We start from the raw sequence: 24,063 nt of genomic DNA, 5'->3' as shown, positions 1-24,063 counted from the left end.
TTGTGGAAACTTTGCCAGGGCCCAAATTCAAAAACTCAATATAATTGAATCGGCTGTGTTTGTGCTGTATGGGCTCATAATGTGGTCCCGTATGAGATCCGTATGAGTCTCGTCAGGGGGGTTACCACACTTACAGGTCAATGGTTTAAACGACATTCCGTTCCAACTTATGTTCAAACTGCTGGGAGTTTGTTTTTCAGCCTTCCTGATGCGTCTCCTGTCAAAAAAAAAAAAAGGGAACATAGAGAGCCTCTTGTTCTCCCCTCTCGTCTAAGGAGGTTTAAACCCATGTAGTGCGTCAAATCAAATCATGCCCCCCTGTCTCCATAAGCCGCGCTAACCCTTCCTGTCCCATTGCACCGCCACGGGATTGTCCTTGTCCGATTAGATGGATCAATGAGGGTGAAGAGGAGGAGTGGAGGAGGAGGAGGAGAGTTGGAATGGGAGATGAGAGGAGGGTGGGGTGGTGGAGGAGTGTGTATATGTGTGTGTGTGCGTGTAGGTGGGGGGGGGGGAGCAGCCCCTCCCATAATTAGGTTAGCATACTTCTCCTGAGGTCTGTGTTTACAGGGCAGATGAGGGAGAGCTCGCCCTCACTCTTCTGTGGACGGCTCGCGGCACGGATGAGACAGAGGCAGCAGCGACTCCTTCTCCCGTTCACTTGCCCCGCTGCTCGCTCTCTCGCTCTCTCGCGCTCGCTCTCTCTCACTCCCTGTCTCCTTTTTCAACTCATCTCTCCCAGCTCTGCCGCCGGCGGACGGAGGGGACGAAGGATACAGGGGCTCCGGCTGGCACATTGAGGACAAAAACGCGGAGGGGAGCGGGCGGGAAAGGGAAGGAAGCAAAGGCGCAGGTTCTCCAGAAGCCTCCCTCGGACGTCCCGGGACCGCTGCTCTGTTGACACCCCGCCCATCCCTCCGTGTTCCACTTCGCTGCAGCAGCAGCAACCAACCCTCCCCCCCCACCACCACCACCACCTACCCCACTCCTCCTCCTCCCTCCGCTCAGCTAGGCCGCCATCATGTGCGACTGTTTCCACCTGGCCTTCCCCAACTGGCACGCCGCTCCGAGCACGGGTGGGCATCCCTCTCTCTCTCGTACTCTGCCGCTGTTGCTGTCCTTCTCTCTCTCTCTCTCTCTCTCTTGCTCTCGCCCCCTCTCTCTCTCTCTCTCTCTCTTTCTCTCTATCACTCTCTATTGTTTTTCCTGAACAATTCACTGAATCAGCAGTGGGGTTTAGCAGTGCGGTGGGAGAGACTGTGTATGTGTGTGTGTGAGATGAAGGGTGGCAGGAGCCTGGCGCTGAGGCTGATTTGTGCCTGCAGTGTGTGTGTGTGTGTGCGCTGTGTGTGTGTGTGTGATGAAGGGTGGCGGGAGCCTGGTGCTGAGGCTGGTTTGTGCCTGCAGTGTGTGTGTGCTGGGTGTGTCTGCAGTGTGTGGAGGGCAGCGTTTGGAGGTGTCGTCCTCTCGGGACGGCTCTGCGCCTGTTTGTTTCCTCCCCGCCGAAGCAGACTGAGAGGCGTTGTGAGGTCGGCTGTGGGGCGAGCCCTCGGCAAAGCGAAAGAGAGGTGTAAATGTACCGTTAAAAGTGTGGAAAGCATGGCACAAGCTGAGGCGGAGACGGAGATGTTTTCATGTGATCAAAAGAGAAGTGTAACCGAAGAGCTTTAGGAAATTAAAATATTCTCAATTTTACAAATTTTCATACAGACCCATTGCAGAGATTGCATTAAAAATGTCTGTACAAACAAATTGACCAGTGAAGGGCTTTGTGAGTGGATGAGGGTGGTAGTAGCTACAACCCTAATACCCTGACATGATGATGATGATGACGATGATGACCCTGATTATCTTTAATTGCTTTGCACGCAGTATTATGTTTGAGCAACATTGTGGTTCGCAGTGATTCGTTGCTTTGGAAATGAGGGCGCTGTGAAGGAACCAGCCTGGGACTGGAGGGACTGAGGATTAGTTGGGGAACAAATGGTTGGGGGGCATTCAGGATATGTCATAGCATCTGTAGTATCATTTAGCTTTGTTTGATGTTGAATGACATGTGGGTCAGGTGAATCGGCCATACTAAATTGGCCCTAGGTGTGAATGTGTCGGCCCTGTGATGGACTGGCGGCCTGTCCAGGGTGTCTCCCCTTCTGCCGACCAGTGACTGCTGGGACAGGCTCCAGCATCCCTGCAACCCCAGTTGGGATAAGTGGCTTGGATAATGGATGGATGGATGGATAAATGATGGCAGTGTAATGATGGCAGTGCACTGTAATATACCATAGCTTATCGTGTGTGTCGGTAGTATAATACGGCTGTGTGGCTGATGGAGAGATGATTACCTTCAAACTCTTATCAGTACGGATATATTTTCGTGTGTGAGTGCTGTTGTGAGATTGTAAAAGTGGCTATGACTTTGAACTGCTGTGTCGTATGAAGAGAAGCTACTAGTTTAGCATGAAAATGAGGTAAAGCCAAAGCACTGTGGTGGAGCTATGCAGAATAGCAAAACGGTTATTGCATGTAATGTTGATGGGTGAGGATATTGTTTGTGTCACCTCAGGGTATTTTTCTGCATATTTCCTGGCATCTGGGTGACTTTTGTTGTCTTCGCTGTTGTTGAAGGGTTATTTTGCAGGCTAAACATAAAATAAATATCCTCATTGCTTTAAGCTGCCAAGCGGATGCATAGTGACTCTTAACTGAAACAATAAGAGTGATTTTAGTGATTTCCAGTGTCAGTGAGTTATTATTGGCACAGTAGCAGCCAACATATAGTAAAAGGAAAGAGGGACCAAAATGGTTGGGTTAAAAAAAACAAAAATGCAGAATCCAAAAGGTATGTCTTGAAACAACTCGGTATAAGTGATTTAATTGAAGGTATAGTACCTTTTAAACCCACTAAAAATCACATCTTTGGTGCCCGGGTAGTGTAGCGGTCTACTCTGTTGCCTACCAACATAGGGATCGCCGGTTCGAATCCCCGTGTTACCTCCAGCTTGGTTGGGTGTCCCTACAGACACAATTGGCCGTGTTTGCGGGTGGGAAGCCGGATGTGGGTATGTGTCCTGGTCGCTGCACTAGCGCCTCCTATGGTCGGTCGGGGTGCCTGTTCAGGGGGGAGGGGGAACTGGGGGGAATAGCATGATCCGCCCACATGCTACGTTCCCCTGGTGAAACTCCTCACTGTCAGGTGAAAAGAAGCAGCTGTTGACTCCACATGTATTGATGGAGGCATGTGGTAGTCTGCAGCCGTCCCCGGATGGGCAGAAGGGGTGTAGCAGTGACCGGGACAGCTTTAAAGAGTGGGGTAATTGGCAAGATACAATTGGGGAGAAAAAGAGGGGGAAAAAAGCCACACAAAAAAACCCAAAACAAAACCACATCTTTAAATGCTAGGGAATATCCTGCGTGTTTAAGCAAGGATTCTGGTTGATGTCCGCATCCATACTGTCCATGCTGGATGAAATCTCCTGGTTCATGTAGAACCCATAGATTTGGCTACCTGATCAAAACTTACAGGATTTTTATTCTTTCCTGAGCTTTCTGCGAGCTGAAGTAGAGCAGAAGTCACCACAAACACTCCTCTCTTAACGTTAATTAGATCAGCCTGGAGACAGAACTCATCTCTGAGCGGCTGGAGGCACGGCCCAAGGTCACACCGAGAGAGTTCTTATGATCCCAAGGGTGACGTCTCCAGAGAGAGAAAGAGAGATGGGGTGGGGGTGGGTGGGGTTCAAAGAAGAAGACTGAGGGATAGTCGGAGATAGTCAGGGACAGAGATAAACAGAGAGAGAGAGTGCGGGGGGGGCAGTGAGAGTGACAAAGTAGTCTGCCAGACAGGAACAAGCTGATCCATCCGGCGATGGAGCCTGATGCAGTCACATTTTACAGCTCAAGTGGATTTTTTTCAGCTATTATAAACCCTCAGTATCAAGAGTCTCCACAGGCTGAATGCTAAATAAATATGATACCACTTAAATGGTTTATATTTGCAGTGCAGCACTCTTAGCTGTGGAGACAGTCTATCTGGGTGCAGAAGTGGATCGAAGGAGTATTTCCTTCTAAGCATTTTTTTTTTTTGGTCAGCATATGACCGCCATACAAGTTTGGAGTTTGCCACTGGGGGAAAAACATGAGTGCCTGGGAGTCTGAAAGGCAGCTTGAAACGAAGTTAGGTCCCCTTAGAAAACTGTGTTGACAGCCTCAACCAGGTAGCACGCACACGCTGGGCCATCCTCAGGCCTCACGTGGCGTTCCAGGGTTTGATTCTGGTCCTGTGTTGCATCCCATCCCCGCTCTCTAAACCCACTTTCCTGTCAGCTTCTGCCGTCTTGTCAATATACAAGAGGAAATAAGGTGTTTGATATCGAAAATATGTCCTCATGCATTAAACGTCAGTCCTTTCATAATTCAGCTGGGTGGGAACATATCCTCGCCAACTATTATAAGATGTGGGCGTGGCTTGTCAGCATCAGGTAAAATGGACTGTGTGTGTCACTTCGAGGAGAGGCCATGTTGCAGGAATAGAGTCGGGCTGAGATTTTACCACATTATTTCCACGTTAATAGATCGAATGCACAAGTCGTCTGTCTTGTGTTTATGTGGTCTGGGCAGACAAGTCTGTTTTTCTTATCACTCAAATCTTGTTATAATTTGGATAATCTCCTTTTTGCAGGTAAATTGGATTATCATTTTGATACAAAAGAGCTTGTGTCTGTCACACAAAAAATTCCTGGTACCCTGGTAAATGGAGAAGCAGTAATTAACTGTATTCTATAAGCTTACTTTACAGGCAAGCCTCAGGCCTCAGTGTACATAGAAACTTCAGCAGGGAGCACAGAGGAAGGAGCTAGTTGTGGATAATGAGCATTGGGGAAAAAAAAGGGTTTCTGGGATGAAGACGTTTCAGGTGGAAAATATAAAATTTGAATCAACGTCAGCAGAAATGTGCTCCCTTGCGAGTAGATGTTCATCCTCGTGGCGTCATTTAAATGCAAGTGCGATCCTCTACTTCTGTCAGAAGCTTGTCACAGAAGCAGCGACTGAAGCATATCTTCTGGCATCGGCCCTCAGTGCATTATTACAGGAGAGAAGGACTGAGGGATGTGCCACACCCTAATATAACACGGCAGTTGCACCAAATACAAACCATCATGTAGTATTAGCACAGCAAACGACTTCAGGATCTGCCTGGATTGATTTGAATCTCAGCTAAGAGCACAGGGTCATACAGTGTTTCTGTAAATCTGCACAATGCAGGAATTGGAGGGATGGGTAATGTCTCAACAAATCTGCATAAAATCTAATACACAACAAATTAAACAAGGAAATCGTCTCTCTTTGTGATTTCATTCTGGCAGTTTTTGGTCAGCGGTGCGAGGTGTTATCAAGATTCTGCAGCGCCCACATTACTAATATTTGAGAAAGGCGTTTCTTCCTGTACGGTGCCAGTTGTGAGGGCATAAATAGTGGACAGCTGGGCAACACGGCATTCTTGGTGGTGTGTAACATGATATACATTGTCACACACATTGACACGCTTCTGTGGTAGCGCAACAGCCAAGCCTGTTCATTGGGCACATCAGGTGCAGTGCTTAGGGCCTGCCTCCCTCAAATGGGCCACCTTATCTGGCCTAGCATACACACACACCTGGATGTATTGGGCTTTGTAAAATGGCAATTTTTTTAGATGCCCCTACAGGGTTTGGAGTCCCGCGCTACCACTACTTCACTAAATCCCATGGGGTCCCCAAACCAGGTTGTGCCTTGGGCCACCAAAAGTAAATGGACAATACTGTACTGCAATGTCTGCACAACTATTTTATCTCTTGACACAGCGCATTTTTGAGCCACAGAAGCGTCTAATCTCTGATGCCGATAAATGAATTCACCTCACACACTTCTAGTATGTTGAACTTCCTCACGGTGCGCCACACAGATGCAACGTCGGTCACTCAGTTCAAGCCCTCCTGCAAATGCAACCATGGTGCCAAGTTGTTGGGACACATACAGTAACTTCTCAGACCTACATAGCTAATATTTGTAGACTAATATGTGTTTTCTACACTCCAAAGTATGACTTGCCCCAATCTGCTATGAAATGGCCCCAGTTCCTGTTGTGCAGTACATCTCATCGTACATTGTACGATTATTGCACTTGACATTTATACTTTTTTTTTTTTTTTACTATTCTATCAATCCCCGTGGGGCAGTTCTTCCTCTGCATTTAACCCACCCTAGCTGTGTAGCTAGGAGCAGTGGGCAGCCGCTGTGCAGCACCCGGGGACCAACTCCAGTTCGTCTTGCCATGCCTCGGTCAGGGGCACAGACAGGAGTATTAACCCTAACATGCATGTCTTTTTGATGGTGGGAGGAAACCAGAGCACCCAGAGAAAACCCACCGCAGACTCGGGGAGAACATGCAAACTCCACACAGAGGACGACCTGGGATGACCCCCCAAGGTTGGACAACCCCAGGGTTCAAATCCAGGACTTTCTTGCTGTAAGGCGACAGCGCTAACCACTGGGCCACCGTGCCGCCAATCTAGTCAGCAATTTAGTTGTTCTAAATTCAACGCTTAGGTTTCTAAGTGGCACCTATGAGCAGATTAGCCCCCAAATCATATAACATGCATGGTTTAGGACTGGGGGAAGAAACCCATGTACACATGACAAGAACACGGAAGCGACACAGAATGGATGGGATTGAACCCAGGACCCTCTTGATTTGAGGTAGCAGTGATGGCAGCAAAGCCAACACCCTTGTTAAACTCTAAGGACAGCAGATTTTCCCAACTCTTCTAACAAAAGATGAGAGAATCTGATTGTAATTTGCAGTATCACAGGGACAGTACACGTTCAGGTAAACCACACTTTTTGATCGGCTGAACAGCAGCGATCTAGTGCATTGACATTTTAAAACAACAAAAGCTGGAAGTGCTGCATCCTCAGTAAAAGTGTATATTGTTGGCTGGGCTTCAGAGCTGAACACACTGTTGTATTTGAAGCGAATCCTCAGATAAAGTTTGAAAAGAGAGTTTGACCAGTGAGGAAACATGTCGTAATGTGGTGCTCTAGCCTAAACATGAGCCCTGTCCCGCCTTGTTTGCCCATCAGAGGCTGGCCGTTGTTTGAACAAATCATATTAGCCACTTGGCAGCCGCTCTCGAGCCTGATGTTAAGTGGAGTTGGGCTGAGGACGCATTAAGACCGAGCTCTTATTCCAATGGATAGAAACCAACGGCAGGTGAGCTGATTGTATAATTTCCAAGAATAACCTTTACAAATCAATTTGTGTTAAGTCATACCCGGTCTGAAAAATAGCTATGTTGTGCTGACAATTTAAACAACATTTGACTTGATGGAGAAGGCGAGGGAACTGTCAACAGATGAGGGACCTCTGAGTTGCACGTCATGTCTGTAAATGTCTAGACTACGGCTTGTCAGAGGGAAGTCCTCACAGTGGGAAGTCAGTCAGCAGTCAGAAAAGCGTTATTTACAGTTTGGTCGAATGTGATTCAGTTTTCAGTGTTGATGCTTCAGGCATTTGTCTGTGTTACTGAAGTTGGGTGGATTTCTTGAACTATACTTTTGATTGCCTTATGACCAATTTGCCGTGCAAATGGCACACCCTTATACTGCAGGACGTGTTTACATCTCCCTCTCCTCCCAAACACAGACTCAAATATACACCGGTACAAGCAGCCAAACAAACCTCTGGCCATTTGATATGTCACACTGGGCAAACAAAAAACTGTTCCATCACGATGACAAGCAGCGGTCCAACACTTTACACAAGGAATCTGTCTTTAAAACGGCATCATTCAAGAGATGAAAATATGATTAAATATAATCAGGCTGGACAAGAATAGCACGAATTGAGTTAAATTCCCAGATTCGTTTGCATACATACTTTTCCCTTGTCTATAGCCTTCACTGCCAAGCTCGGTACCTGTGGAGCAGCTTCTCAGGATCAATAGAGTGGATCGCTTACCAGACGACTGCGGATGCAGCGCCTCTGGGGAATTACTGCCAGGAAGAACAGAAAATAGTCCTATCCACGGCTCAAATGTCTCCCAGAGCCTCGAAAACAACTGCAGCAGTTGTCAGGGTCTACTTTCTGAGCTTACTCAATGGAAAACATTTCCAGATAAATATTTGAATGTACTCCCTATTTACGCTCATTTACATTAGTCTGGATTTTTTTCTCCACATTCCACGTTTACACAAATGACCCATGCACTCTCAGGTGTCAGATCAGTCTATCTGAGATTTTTCTCCTGCTATTTTTGGCATGAGTGTAATTGAATAAAATAAATAAATAAATAAAAAACAAATATATATATATATATATGTGTGTGTGTGTGTGTGTGTGTGTGTATATGTATGTATGTATGTATGTATGTGTGTGTGTGTGTGTGTGTATATATACATATGTATATATATATATGTATATATAGTATGTAGTTGAGTTTGTATTGTGCGGCACAACTTGCATTGAATGTGAACTATACAGTACAGTTTGAAATGTATAGTAGCTGAATTAACTTAAGAGTAAGCAAGAAGGGGTAGGAAAAAATAAATGTGCACTTCTCCTCCTACTCCTTTTCCAACATGTAACAAATAATCTGATGCATACGGAGATTTGCTCACTGAGTTTGATGTGTGGATTTGTTGATCACTTCAGATTATTGGCAATGGCTTATCTGTATGTTATATCCTGCTTATTTACATGTTTGAAATACATCATCATCATCATCATATACATCGTAAAATGTTAGATATACACATACATCATGAAACTTCTCTTTAGTTGCATGTAAAAGTACAGCTTTTCTGACAGCTGTTTTCCTAAGAACTGCATAATTAATTTACTTTTTATGTCATTATGCTAATTGTCTTTTTAACTTGATACTGTATAGAGAGACAGACAGACAGACAGACAGACAGACATACAGACTGACAGCGAGACAGACAGACAGAAAGACAGATAGACAAGACATCGCGAGACAGACAGACAGCGAGACAGGACAGACAGACAGACAGACAGACAGACAGACAGACAGACAGACAGACAGACAGACAGAGACAAAGACCGATAGAGAGACAGACAGACAGCGAGACAGAGAGACAGACAGACAGACTGCGAGACAGACAGATAGACAGACGGACAGAGTCAAAGACAGACAGACAAGACAGCGAGACAGACAGACAGATAGACAGTCAGACAGCGAGACAGACAGACAGACAGACAGATAGATAGATGCAAAACACACTTTAATCATGTCTTTTTCCATATGATTTGGCAACAGGAGCTGGCCGCCGGTTAAAGGGACCAGAGTCCGATGCAGAGGACAATTCAGTGAGTGACGCAACTAATCTTGTGATAGCAAATTTCAGTTAAATCCTTCAGCTAAGCCTCATAATTTTTTAGTCTTCTTTGGCAGGAACTGCCGCCAATAAAAGTTTTCTGTATTGGCTTTATACTGAAAGAAATGACATAGATGAAGGTGAAAATGAAGGTGAAAATGCTATGTTCGTGTTGATGCACACCAGATATACGAGGAGCCATCACAGCCCCTAGAAGAAGAAAGACCACGTCCTCAAGGATCATCCCCTGTTGAGGAGTACCCCGAGACTGAAAAGCACCGAGACAGCTATAAGGAGGTACAGAACATCACTTCATTCATAATTCATTTGTCTGTTTTGGGGAGGTGATTTGTAGAGAACTGCCTCTCCAAACTGCAATGGAGATGCAAGCTAATAACCCAGTGGTCATCAATAAGAGTTCACCACCAGGGAAAAACCTGGTGTCAGAATTACCCAGATACACTTCCCTCCTTAGGAAACTATTATCAAGCTAACCTTGAAAAAGAAACTTAATGCCCATTTTCTCCTGCGGGGGTGTGCAGTGGCCAGCGATGGATGACTGTGGGTATACTGGGTAGATCTCAGGTGTGACTGTGTGTATGTACACAAACTTCCCTCTCCCTGTGTATACTGAGCCTGACCCTGGTCCTGTTGTTGAATAAACATCTTAGTCAAACTGCCTCTATAACGGAGGTCTGAACTCTGACCGCACTGGCCATTTTTGACTAATTATTAGTTTGTTTAGAGTTTTTTTTCTAATTTGCTTTGGAACAGGATCCACTTCCCAAAGGTGTGACTGGAAAGAAAAGCAAAAGGGCTGGGCTTGGGTCCCTGTTTGACAAGCGCTCCACTCCAAAGATGAGTAAACTGAAGGTGAAATGTAACTCATTATCTTCCCTGTGTTTTAATGGTAACATTCAGAAATACTGGTAAAAGTATTTTTACTTTTACTTTTGGTCATACTTTTGGTAAAAGTATGACCTGTCCTTTTTTGACATACCTGCAGGGAGCTCACAGCCCAGAGTCAGAAGTAACAGCAAAGGATGGAGGTGCAGAGGGTCTTGTTTTCACTGGAGGGGGGAAGGATGGTATCTTCATCAAGGAAGTGGTGCCTAAATCACCAGCTTCAAAAAACCTGAGTGTGAAAGAAGGTAAGCTGATGATCACTGAAAAGCTTTGACAGTGAAAATGTGTTTATTGACAGTGTAAGCTAAAAAACAAAAAAACAAAACAAAACGAATCTTTCCAAGAAGGGAATATAAGGCAGATGACAAAAAATCCAGACTATTTAAATATGATGCTGCAATGAATGATGTAGTGCCTACTCTGGTCATTAAGTTCAACAATTTTCAGAAAATAGTCTTAATGGGAAGAGCTTATAGCTCTTTTGATGAACTACACATACACTCATGCTCACAAATACAGACCGTCTTATGCAAAATTTGATTTTCATATTTAACATAAAAGCTGTTGGCTGCCTCAGAGGCTTTAACAGGATGCCACACTGAAGGCCTTTTTCATTGAGAAAGTTGAAGAAAATGAATGAAAGACTTATAGGTTATCTGATTTTAAACCCTTTTCTTTGTTTACAAAGGTGACCAGATTCTGAGTGCCACAGTGTATTTTGACAACGTGTCATGTGAGGATGCCATGCAAATTTTGGAACACGCCCAGGCCTATAAAGTGAAGCTCTGCCTGAAACGCAAGCCAGACATCCGTGAGAGTGAACAAGTCTTCCCTCCTGAAATCATCAATGTAACTATTCTTAAGCTCTTTCCTCTGACTCTGTGTTACATGTAGTCTTTGGGCCAGAAACTGACATTTCATTTTCATATTACTCAACAGGAGGAAGAGGCCTCCTCTCCAGAAATGAGGGGACGCGAAAAGACAAAAAAGCAAAGTGGCGCTCGAATCTCATGGCCAAAGTTTTACTCCTTGGGCAAAGGACGGAAGTCCCAGTTTACCAGGTCTCACAGCTCCTCAGAAGCTGATGACCAAAGAAAACTTGAGCTGAGCCCCACTTCAAGCAACACAGAGTCGCCAGTCAAATTTCAAGAAGCTTTCAAAGTCAAGAAAAAACACAAGGTGAAACTGCCTGGTATGAGAAAGACAGTCTCCATGAGTACGTCAGAAGAGCAGGATATAGATTCACTAACAGCTGTACCTTCTAACACAGTGGATGCACACCAGTCACAGGAGGCATTAAACATACATTCACCCGAGGTCTGTGTGACCGAACGTCCAAAAGTAACGGAAACCTTTGACGTTAGACTTGACCAGAATGATGATGAAAAGGTGGCTGAGCCTGAAACCAAACAACACAAGGTGGAGCTCATTGGTCTGGATAACACTTTGAAAACAACTGATCTAACGGTGGCTCTGGCTGATAAAGAAAGTCCATCTAGTCTGAAATCCCCTGAAAAGAAGAAAAAGAAGAAGAAAGAAAGGTCAGAATTCAAATTGAGAATTTTGGGGAAAGATAAATCACAAAAGCAAGAGAAGGTGAAACCTTCACCAAAACGACTTCAGACTCTGGGGGCAAGTATTGAAAAAGCGGATTCAATGAAACATGAAGAATCACCTGTCATCTCAAGTGTTGTATCACATACTGAACTAGAGGAGCACCAAAAACCAACTGAGGCCAGCACCCAATTGACGGATGATGCCAAATCTGTGTCAGTTCAGGCGGAAATGGGTGTGCCGAAAGTGGACCTTTCCCTTGACATGTCTGATACAGAACTTCTAAGAAAGTCTCCAATGCAGGACATAGAAAAAACACAGAAAGGGTCATTATCAGTGGATGTAAGACAAAAAGCAGATACAAAGGTAAGTCCTACATTCAAGTTGCCTAAAATAGGTTTCAGTGACATTACCACAGAAGAAACTATACCAAAAAGAGACGTAAATGTTGAATTTACATCAAATATCAAGCATCTCAACACCGAGGCTACAGCAATGACGATAGATCCTTATGACAGACTGTCAGCCAGTGGTCTTTCTGAAATGGAGCTCCCTAAGCGTGAGGATATTGAAATCCCGGGAATGGAGGATCTGTCATCAGTGACGCTCACAACACAAAGAAATACAGAACCTAAAAGTTTTTGTGTTTCTCAAGCTGAAGAAATCAAATCAGAAACTGTACAAATGTCAATTGATGTTGATAGTGTCAAAGAGGCAGTTTCAAAGCTGCCTGGATTCAAGCTGCCTAGAGTTGACATGTCAGGAGTGCCTATTCCTGAAGAAATTACAATGATAGATGCAAATGCACAGAGAATAACAATGAAAACCCAAGCAACCCCAACTAAAGTCTTAGATGTCAGACAAAAGCAAGAGGCATATAACATTGAGTCAGATCTGCAAAGCTCTCCTGAAATCTTAAGCAGGACATCCGTCAAGCTGCCAAAACTCAAACCTGCTGATTTCGGTTTCCAGGAACCTATAACGGACATACAAGTCTATGATAAAAGCATTGAACAGGAAGACAAGGCCAAGGTTGGTGGAATCAAAATCAAATTCAAGGAATTTGATGATATTATAATGCCTGAAAAAGACAGTCAACAAGAGGAGGCCAATCTTCAAGCACAAGATATGAGGAAAACAATAGAAATGGAGGGCAATCAATCTGCATCTGAAGCTGTATTCATTACAGAGCAAGACAAAGACACAACTGAAAATTTGGTTTTCCACAGTCCTACGGGATCAGATGAAAAACTGAGGGGAGCAAAGATAACTATTCCCAGCTTTGGAGTCACAAAGCCAGATATAAGACTACCTGACATTGGGATTGATTTGTCAAGACGAAAGCTTTCTGACAAAAAAAGCTACAAAGTTGACAGAGCTAAGGTGATGGAGGCAAGGGATGGCCTTCCTAAAGTAGACATTTCCTTACCTGAAGAAGAGGAGGAGACCGAGAAAGAGAGCAAAGAGCCAGAGAGCAGAGGCAAAATCAAAGATGTTGAAAATGAAGGGCAAGGAGGAAGATTTAAACTACCAAAAATTGGAATATCAATGCCAAAAGTAAAAGGCCCTCACACTGATTTAAGTTTGTCAAGCAAAATCATGGATGAGACATTGCCAGAGGGCAAACCAGAAATTCAACATCCACATATTGAATTAAAAGAACCCTCAGGTAAAGTGAAGATTCAATCTCAGATGAAGGATGTTCAACTGAAGGATTCTGAAACATTTAAGCAATTTGATGTCACAATAGGATCTGAAATTGATTTGGGCTTAAAGGATGGACGTATAACTCTACCTGAAGCCAAAGCGGAAGTGTACCTTCCTGATATGGAACTACACAAACCTTCTGATGAAGTTTTACTGAAAACTCCTACGGCGAAAGTAAAGGAAGTTGAAAAATCCCCATCAAAATTAAAATTCAAAATGCCAACATTTGAACGACCAAAACCAACTGAGATTGATTTGAGCTTATTAAAGGAGGGTGTAGACTTTGCTTTACCAGAAGATAAAGCAGAAGTAAAACATCCCGACTTTGATCTAAACGAAGCTTCTATGGGAATTGATGCTTCTAAAATTGAGGTTCCAGTAAAGGAAGTTGAAGTATCACCATCAAAATCAAAAATTAAAATGCCGACACTGAAACTGTCTCACTTTGGAGCTGCAACCTTAGATGGCAGTCTAGAAATTCCTATAAACAAAAAAGAAACTAAAATTGATGGAGATGAGCAAACTATTTCAGAAGGAGGAGCTGCAGTGGATATTACAACACCCAGTGTCAAGGTCAAAGTTCCGTCAATTGAAGTGAAAAGTGCTGAATATGAAATTAGGGGAAAAAGAGGAGAGTTTAAAATGCAAAATCTTGGGATCTCAACGCCAAAAGTCAAAGCACCTGAAACTGATTTGAACATATTGAAGACACTTACAGATGTCACACTACCAGAAGCTAAAGCTGAAGCAAAACTACCTGATGTTGAAGTCAAAGCACCCCTATTTGATGTTTCTGCACCAGCTGCACCTACAGTGGATGCTGATACCCAGTTGAAAGGTGTTGAAAAATCACCATCAAAATCAAAATTTAAAATGCCAAAGTTTGGAATAGCATTACCACAAGTGAAAGGGCCTGAAATTGATTTGAGCTTATCAAAGAAGGATGTAGACATCACACTACCCTCAGTCAAAGTGGAAGTCTTGGCTCCTGATGTTGATGTAAAAGCACATTCTACCAGCGCTGAAGTTAAAGCTCCTGAGATTGAGGTTCAAATAAAAGATGTGGACGAATCACCATCAAAATCCAAATTTAAAATGCCAACATTTAAGATGCCTCACTTTGGTGCTGCTACTCCAACTGTCATTGCAGAAGTACCCGATGCAGACAAAGATATTATGATTGATGGAGCTAAGTTGAGAACTTCTAGAGGAGTTGAAGTGGATGTTATGACATCAAGTGTCGAAGTTGAAGGTACATCTATGGATGTAAAAAGCGCAGAATTTGAAATTGAGGGGAAAGGAGGAAAGTTTAAAATGCCCAATCTTGGCATCTCAATGCCAAAAATCAAAGCACCTGAAACTGATCTGAGCTCATCAAAGAAGGATACAGATATCACACTACCAGAAGCAAAAGCTGAACTCAAATTGCCTGATGTTGAAGTCAAAGAGCCAGTATGTGATGTTTCTGTACCGGACATGCCTACAGTAGATGTTGAAGCCAAGCTGAAAAAATCCAGTTGGTCATTGCCAAAATTTTCCTTTTCAAAGCCAAGTGTCAAAGGCCCTGATTCTGATGTTAAACTAGATGGTCAAGAAGTCGAGGTTACATTACCAGAGGCAAAAACAGAAGTTCACCTTCCAGATGTTGATGTTGAAGTCAAAGGACCATCTGCTGCAATTTCAATAGACAAGCAACCTGAAGCAGAACTTGAAGCCAAACCAAAGAAATCAAGGATTTCATTACCCAGATTTTCATTTTCAAAGCCTAGTGTAAAAGAACCAGTAGTTGATGTTGAGCTTTCACATGTTGAAGCCTCTGTTCCAGAGATGGAAATAGAAGTGAAACAGCCTGAAGTGGAAATTAAACAACCAGAAGTTGACATTGAACTTGATAGTGATGGAAGCAAGTTCACAATGCCCAATTTTGGAATATCATTACCAAAAGTGAAAGGGACCATTATTAATTCAGGTTTATCAAAAAAAGGTGAAGACATCACAATACCTGAAGATAAGGCAGAAATCAAACTTCCTCATGTTGATGTAAGTAAACCTTCTGTGGGAGTTGATTTAGAAGCCCCTGACATTAAGGTTCAAGTAAAAGATATTCAAAAATCCCCATCAAAATCCAAATTCAAACTGCCGACATTCAAACTGCCTCACTTTGGACCAACAATTCCAACTGCCACCTCAGAGATTCCTGAGGGGAACAAAGAAATGACAATTGATGGAGCTGAGCTGGACATTTCCAGTGGCGCTGCAGTGGATTTTACATCACCAAGTGTGGAGGTTGAAGCTCCATCTATTGACGTAAAAAGTGCAGAATATGAAATTGAGGGCAAAGGAGAAAAGTTTAAAATGCCCAATCTTGACATTTCGATACCAAAAGTCAAAGCGCCTGAAATTGATTTGAGCTTATCAAAGAAGGATGTAGACATCACACTACCCTCAGTCAAAGCACAAGTTCTGACTCCTGCTGTTGATATAAAAGCACATTCTACCAGTGCTGAAGTTAAAGCTCCTGAGATTGATGTTCAAATAAAAGATGTGGAAGAATCACCATCAAAATCCAAATTTAAAATGCCAACATTTACGATGCCTCACTTAGGTGCTGCAACTCCAACTGTCACTGCAGAAGTACCTGATGCAGAGAAAGATATTACAATTGATGGAGCTGAGTGGAAAATTTCTAAAAGAGCTGCAGTGGATGTTATGACATCAAGTGTTGAAGTTGAAGGTACATCCATTGACTTAAAAAGTGCAGAATATGAAGTAGAGGGGAAAGAAGGAAAGATTAAAATGCCCCACCTTGGCATCTCAATGCCAAAAATCAAAGCACCTGAAATTGATCTGAGCTCATCAAAGAAGGATACAGATATCACACTACCAGAAGCTAAAGCTGAACTCAGACTGCCTGATGCTGAAGTCAAAGAGTCAGTATGTGATGTTGCTGTACCTGACATGCCTACAGTAGATGTTGAAGCCAAGCTGAAGAAATCCAGTTGGTCATTGCCAAGATTTTCATTTTCAAAACCAAGTGTCAAAGGCCCTGATTCTGATGTTAAGCTAGATAGTCAAGAAGTTGAGGTTACATTACCAGAGGTAAAAACAGAAGTCCACCTTCCAGATGTTGAGGGCAAAGGACAATCTGATGCTATTTCAATGGACAAGCCACCTAAAGCAGAACTTGAGGCCAAACCAAAGAAGTCAAGATTTTCATTACCCAGATTTTCATTTTCAAGGCCTAGTGTTAAAGAAGCAGAAATTGATGTCGACCTTTCGCATGTTGAAGCTTCTGTTCCAGAGATGGAAATAGAAGTGAAACAGCCTGAAGTGGAAATCGAAAAGCCAGAAATTGATGAACATGAGCACCATGGAGGCAAGTTGAAAATGCCAAAGTTTGGAATGTCATTACCAAAAGTTAAAGGGCCTGAGATTGATTTTAGTTTATCAAATAAAGGTGAAGACATCGCTCTACCTGAAGCCAAAGCTGAAGTCAGACTTCCTGGTGTTGATCTAAATGAACCCTCTATGGAAGTTGATGTTAATGCCCCTGATATTGAGGTTCAAGTAAAGGATATTCAAGGGTCATCATCAAAATCCAAATCTAAAATGCTAGAATTTAATCTGCCTCACTTTGGAGCTGCAACTCCTACTGATACTGCAGAAGTACCTCAGTGGAACAAAGAAATTACAATTGATGTAGCTGAGCTGAAAATTCCAGGGGGAGCTGCAGTGGATGTTACAACATCAAGTGTGGAGATCGGATATCCATCTATTGCTGTGAAAAGTACTGAATATGAAATTGAGGGAAAAGGAGGAGAGTTTCAAATGCAAAATCTTGGAATAGCATTACCACAGGTGACAAGGCCTGACATGGATTTGAGTTTCTCAAAGAAGGATGCAGACATCACACTACCCTCGGTCAAAGCAGAAGTCCTGGCTCCTGAGATTGATATAAAAATACCGTCTACCAGTGTTGAAGTTAAAGCTCCTGAGATTGATATTCAAGTAAAAGAAGTGGAAGAATCACCATCAAAATCCAAATTTAAAATGCCAACATTTAAGATGCCTCACTTTGGTGCTGCTACTCCAACTGTCACTGCAGAAGTACCTGATGCGGAGAAAGATCTTTCAATTGATGGAGCTAACGTAAGTGAAATTGAGGGGAAAGGAGGAAAGTTTAAAATGCCCAATCTTGGCATCTCAATGCCAAAAATCAAAGCACCTGAAACTGATCTGAGTTTATCAGAGAAGGATACAGATATCACGCTACCAGAAGCTAAAGCTGAACTCAAACTGCCTGATGTTGAAGTCAAAGAGCCAGTATGTGATGTTTCTGTACCAGACATGCCTACAGTAGATGTTGAAGCCAAGCTGAAAAAATCCAGTTGGTCATTGCCAAGATTTTCGTTTTCAAAGCCAAGTGTCAAAGGCCCTGATTCTGATGTTAAGCTAGAAGGCCTAGAAGTTGAGGTTACATTACCAGAGGCAAAAACAGAGGTTCATCCTCCAAATGTTGAAGTCAAAGGGCCGTCTGCTACCATTTCAACAGACAAGCAACCTGATGTAGACCTTGAGACCAAACTAAAGAAACCAAGGTTTTCATTACCCAGATTTTCATTTTCAAAGCCTAGTGTTAAAGAACCTGAAGTTGATGTTGACACTCCACATGCTGAAGCCTCTGTTCCAGAGTTGAAAGCGGAGGTCAAACAGCCAGAACTGGAAATTGAAAATCCAGAATTTGATGGCCATGGAGGAAAGTTCAAAATGCCCAAGTTTGGAATATCCTTACCAAAAGTTAAAGGGCCTGAGATTGATTTGGGGTTATCAAAGCGGGGCGAAGAGATCACAATACCTGAAGCCGAAGCCGAAGTTAAATTTCCTGATGTTGGTCTGAATGAATATTCAATGGGAGTTAATGTTAATGCCCCTGATATTGAGGTTCAAGTGAAGGATTTTCAAGAATCACCATCAAAATCCAAATTTAAAATGCCAGCATTTAAAGCAACAATTCCAACAGTCAGTGCAGATGTTCCTGAGATGAACAAAGAAATTACAATTGATGGAGCTGAGCTTAAAGGCCATGATGGAGAAGCTGCTGTGAATGTTATAACACCCAGTGTCGAGGTTGAACTTCCATCTATTGATGTAAAAAGTGCAGGATTTGAAACTGACAGAATAGGAGGAAAGTTTGAAATACCCAATCTTGGCATCTCAATAGCAAAAGTCAAAGCACCTGAAATTGATCTGAGCTTATCAAAGAAGAATACAGATATCACACTACCCTCAGTCAAAGCAGAAGTCCTGGCTCCTGATGTTGATATAAAAACACCGTCTACCAGTGCTGAAGTTAAAGCCCCCAAGATTGAAGATGTGGAAAAATCACCATCAAAATCCAAATTTAAAATGCCAACATTCAACCTGCCCCATTTTGGAACAGCAACTCCAACTGTCACTGCAGAAGTACCTGATGCAGAGAAAGATATTACAATTGATGGAGCTGAGTTGAAAATTTCTAAAAGAGCTGCAGTGGATGTTATGACATCAAACGTCGAAGTTGAAGGTACATCTATTGATGTAAAAAGTGCAGAATATGAAATTGAAGGGAAAGGAGGGAAGTTTAAAATGCCACATCTTGGCATCTCAATGCCAAAAATGAAAGCACCTGAAACTGATCTGAGCTTATCAAAGAAGGAAGTTGAAGTTGAAGTCAAAGAGCCGGTATGTGATGTTTCTGTAGCGGACATGCCTACAGTAGATGCTGAAGCCAAGCTGAAAAAATCCAGTTGGTCATTGCCAAGATTTTCATTTTCAAAGCCAAGTGTCAAAGGCCCTGATTCTGATGTTAACCTAGATGGTCAAGAAGTTGAAGTTACATTACCAGAGGCAAAAACTGTGGTCCACCTTCCAGATGTTGAGGGCAAAGGACGATCTGCTGCTATTTCAGTGGACAAGCAATCCGAAGCAGACCTTGAGGCCAAGTTAAAGAAACCAAGATTTTCATTACCCAGATTTTCATTTTCAAAGCCTAGTGTTACAGAGCCAGAAGTTGATGTTGATGTTGAAGCCTCTGTTCCAGAGATGAAAGTGGAGGTCAAACAGCCTGAAGTGGAAACTGATGAACTCGAGGGCCATGGAGGCAAGTTCAAAATGCCAAAGTTTGGAATATCATTACCAAAGGTTAAAGGGCCTGAAATTGATTTGATCTCAACAATGAAGGAAGAGGACATCACAGTTCCTAAAGCTAAAGCAAAATTTGATTTTCCTTCTAAGGACGGCAAAGCCACTGATATTGAGGTTCCGGTAAAAGATGTTCAAGAATCACCATCAAAATCAAAATTTAAAATGCCAAAGTTTGGAATAGCTTTACCACAAGTGAAAGGGCCTGAAACTGATTTGAGCTCAACAAGGAAGGATGAAGACATCACATTACCTAAAGCTAAAGCAAAATTTGATTTTCCTTCTAAGGATGGCAAAGCCACTGATATTGAGGTTCAAGTAAAAGATGTTCAAGAATCGCCATCAAAATCAAAATTTAAAATGCCAAAGTTTGGAATAGCTTTACCACAACTGAAAGGGCCTGAAATTGATTTGAGCTCATCAAGAAAGGATGAAGACATCACATTACCTAAAGCAAAATTTGATTTTCCTTCTAAGGATGGCAAAGCCACTGATATTGAGGTTCAAGTAAAAGATGTTCAAGAATCACCATCAAAATCAAAATTTAAAATGCCAAAGTTTGGAATAACTTTACCACAAGTGAAAGGGCCTGAAATTGATTTGAGCTTATCAAAGAAGGATGTAGACATCACTGTACCCTCAGTCAAAGCACAAGTCCTGGCTCCTGATGTTGATATAAAAGCACATTCTACAAGTGCTAAAGTTAAAGCTCCTGAGATTGATGTTCAAGTAAAAGATGTGGAAGTATCACCATCAAAATCCAAATTTAAAATGCCAACATTCAACCTGCCCCATTTTGGAACAGCAACTCCAACTGTTACTGCAGAAGTACCCGAAGCAGAGAAAGATATTACAATTGATGGAGCTGAGTTGAAAATTTCTAAAAGAGCTGCAGCAGATGTAAAAACACCAAGTGTAGCAGTAGAAGTTCCATCTATTGATGTAAAAAGTGCAGAATATGAACTTGAGGGGAAAGGAGGAAAATTTCAAATGCCCAATCTTGGCATCTTGATGCCAAAAATCAAAGCACCTGAAATTGATTTGAGCTTATCAAAGAAAGATACAGACATCACACTACCAGAAGCTAAAGCTGAACTCAAACTGGCTAAAGTCCAAGAGCCAGTATGTGATGTTTCTGTACCAGATGCACCTACAGTAGATGTTGAAGCCAAGTTGAAAAAATCCAGTTGGTCATTGCCAAAATTTTCATTTTCAAAGCCAAGTGTCAAAGCTCCTGATTCTGATGTTACACTAGAAGGCCCAGAAGTTGACGTTACATTACCAGAGACAAAAACAGAGGTTCACCTTTCAAATGTTGGAATCAAAGGATCATCTACTGCAATTTCCATGGACAAGGAACCTGATGTAGACCTTGAAGCCAAGTTGAAGAAACCAAGGTTTTCATTACCCAGATTTTCATTTTCAAAGCCAAGCGATAAAGGACCTGAAGTTGATGGTGACATTCCACATGTTGAAGCTTCTGTTCCAGAGATGAAAGTGGAGGTCAAACAGACTGAAGTGGAAATCAAACAACCAGAACTTGAAGTTGAACATGATGTCCATGCAGGAAAGTTCAAAATGCCCAAGTTTGGAATATCATTACCAAAAGGTAAAGAGCCCGATGTTGATTTGAGCTTATCAGTGAAGGGTGTTGACATCACACTACCTGAAGCTCAAGCAGAAGTCACTGATGTTGGTCTAAATGAACCTTCTAAGGGAGTTGATTTTAAAGTCCCTGAAACTGAGGTTCAAGTAAAAGATGTTGAAGAATCACCATCAAAATCCAAATTCAAAATGCCAACAATCAAACTGCCTAACTTTGGAGCGGCAACTCCAACTGTCACTGCAGAAGTACCTGAGGTAGACAAGGAATTCACAGTTGATGGAGCTGAGTTTAAAATATCAAAAGGAGGAGCTCTAGAGGACATTAAAACACCCAGTGCTGAGACTGAAGTTCCATCTATCAATGTGAAAAGTGCAGGATTTGAAAGTGACGGAAAAGGAGGAACATCTAAAATACCAAATCTTGGCATCTCGATAGCAAAAGTCAAAGTACCTGAAATTGATCTAAGTTTATCAAAGAATGATACAGAGATCACACTATCAGGAGCTGAAGCGGAACTCAAACGACCTCATGTGGAAGTCAATGAGCCCCCAAGCGATGTTTCAGTACCAGATGCAGCTACAGTAGATAATGATGCCAAGTTGAAAAAGCCAAGTTGGTCACTGCCAAGATTTTCATTTTCAAAACCAAGTGTTAGAGCCTCTGATGTCAGTATTCACCTAGAAGGCCCAGAAGGTGATGTTACATTACTTGAGGCCACAAAAGAAGCACATCTTGCAGAAGTTGAAGTCAAAGAACCACTTGGTGCTATTTCGATAGAGGAATCACCTACTATAGACCTTGAGGACAAGTTGAAAAAGCCAAGGTTTTCATTACCTCGACTTTCATTTTCATTTTCAAAGCCAAGTGTTACAGAACCTGAAGTCCATGTCAATGTTGCAAAACTAAATGATTCCCTACCAGAGGGAGAGGTGGCGGTGAAGCATCCTGAAGCTGGTCCCAGGTGTGAAATTGAAGTGAAAGATACTGAGGGACCACCACTCCAACTGTCTAAATTTGCAAATGTCACTGTAGAGATACCTGAGATGGACAAGGACATTAACACTGTTGAAGCAGAGATGGAAATTTCCAATGTGGGTGACACAGTTGATGTAAAAGCTGGCAGTGTTGATCTAAAATCTGATGTCTCCCAGATCAATCATGCTGAATCTACTGAATCGAATTTACTTGGCTCCCCAAGTAAATTCAAAATGCCATCATTTAAAATGCCAAGACTAAGTTTTTCAAAACCCAAAGCAGAAGATGAACAGGCCCCCGCTGATATTGAACACGAAGTAAACAAATTAGAAATTGGGGTGGAAACACAAGTATCGAGAAAATCACCCATACTAGCTTTGACATCATTCAGTGAAATCTTAAAGACCATTGATGTTGAATTTAATGTTCCAACAGTAGAGGAAGTAGAACAAAAGCTTACACCTTCAAAGGAGGAAGAAGCTACCACAGGGCCAGATGAATTCTGTGCTCAGCCCACAGTAGAGACTCAGCACACACAGAAAGAAGCTGAAACGACAGAAGTCAGAAACAAATCAAAATTCAAACTTTCTGGCCTGAGTTTTGGTTGGTCATCAGAGAAAACTGTGACGTTTGCAGAAACAGCTGGAAATATGAAGCAGTTCAATGAAAAGGAGACAACCATCAAGCAAGAATCTGCCAAAAGTCCTGAGAGGGTTGGCTGGCTGAAATTCCCCAAATTTGGATTATCTTCTCCATCAGAACCTGCCAATATTACTGAAAAAGTGGATCACAAAAGTGAAAAGAGTCCTGTCGGTGATACGATGGAAGATTTGAGCACAACCTGCTCAGTCCGGTCATCTGATGACTTTGCTGATATAAGCTCTACAGTGACAAGCGAACAAGTGGGCTTCTCTTTATCATCCCCAACCAAGGTAATGGTCAAATACTCTGATCCTAATGCCACTGTGGGGCTTGGAGAGGTGCATGGTGATATAATTACTTCCACCACAAGGACTGAGCTGATCTCAGTTGAACCCAACTTGCCCGAAAGAATCACCATAATGTCCTCTGGAGTTTCGTCCTCATCAATAGACACTCTCAGACTGGAATCTGAAAACATACATGTCATTACATCTAATATACAAGCAACCCCAGAGACACAGCATGCCAAACTACTAACTGAATTCCAAGTTGAGACAGCTGAAGGCCCGTCTCCAAGATCAGAAGACTCATACAAAACACAGAGTGGCATAGGAGAGCTAGTTGAGAGGCACGTAGTGAGGGAAATGTCAAGTGATAGCAGAGAAACAGTTGCTATAGCATCGTCTATTCAACGCTTGAAAGACTCGGTGCACTCTGAGAAAATGAAGTTTTTTGATAGTGCCAAGAAGTAAGCTGATTGGTCCTTAGCATGGCATGAGAATGAGTTTTTCATCAACCAACTCAAGTATGTTAATAACTTTTACTGGCTTAGTTAAGTGATTTTCAGAAGAGAGTGGCTGACATACCACCATACTAACATACCACCACAGGCTGAACTAACCTCAGTCTTAATGCTGGTTAGAGTTGATTTATAGCTCTAGCTATATGTTGTAGGACTGTAAAGAGGTAAATTGTATATATACATAGTGTAACCACGTGCCACCATGGCATTTATTATGAGGCTTTGTGAAAAGTGTCTTTGCTTATGAAACAGAATTGAAGCTATGTCTCTTGACTATCAAAATCCTGGTCATTATACAGTCTTTGTTGTTAAACAATAG

General features: G+C 42.6%; 1 protein-coding gene across 1 annotated transcript; it reads left to right on the top strand.

The window, feature by feature from the left end:
• Positions 1 to 1,021: 1,021 nt before the first annotated feature.
• LOC130126067 (neuroblast differentiation-associated protein AHNAK-like) lies at positions 1,022 to 23,977 on the top strand. The gene is given in 9 exon segments (XM_056295432.1): positions 1,022 to 1,076; positions 9,315 to 9,364; positions 9,559 to 9,669; positions 10,120 to 10,245; positions 10,379 to 10,523; positions 10,967 to 11,127; positions 11,218 to 21,937; positions 22,358 to 22,804; positions 22,943 to 23,977. Coding segments are annotated over 9 exon segments (12,567 nt in total). The 3' UTR covers positions 23,695 to 23,977.
• The last annotated feature ends 86 nt before the right edge of the window (positions 23,978 to 24,063 follow it).

Source organism: Lampris incognitus, chromosome 16, assembly GCF_029633865.1.
Source record: "Lampris incognitus isolate fLamInc1 chromosome 16, fLamInc1.hap2, whole genome shotgun sequence".
Lineage (NCBI taxonomy): Eukaryota > Metazoa > Chordata > Actinopteri > Lampriformes > Lampridae > Lampris > Lampris incognitus.
The sequence above is the reverse complement of the archived record's forward strand: the minus strand, read 5'-3'. Positions and strand labels throughout refer to the sequence as shown.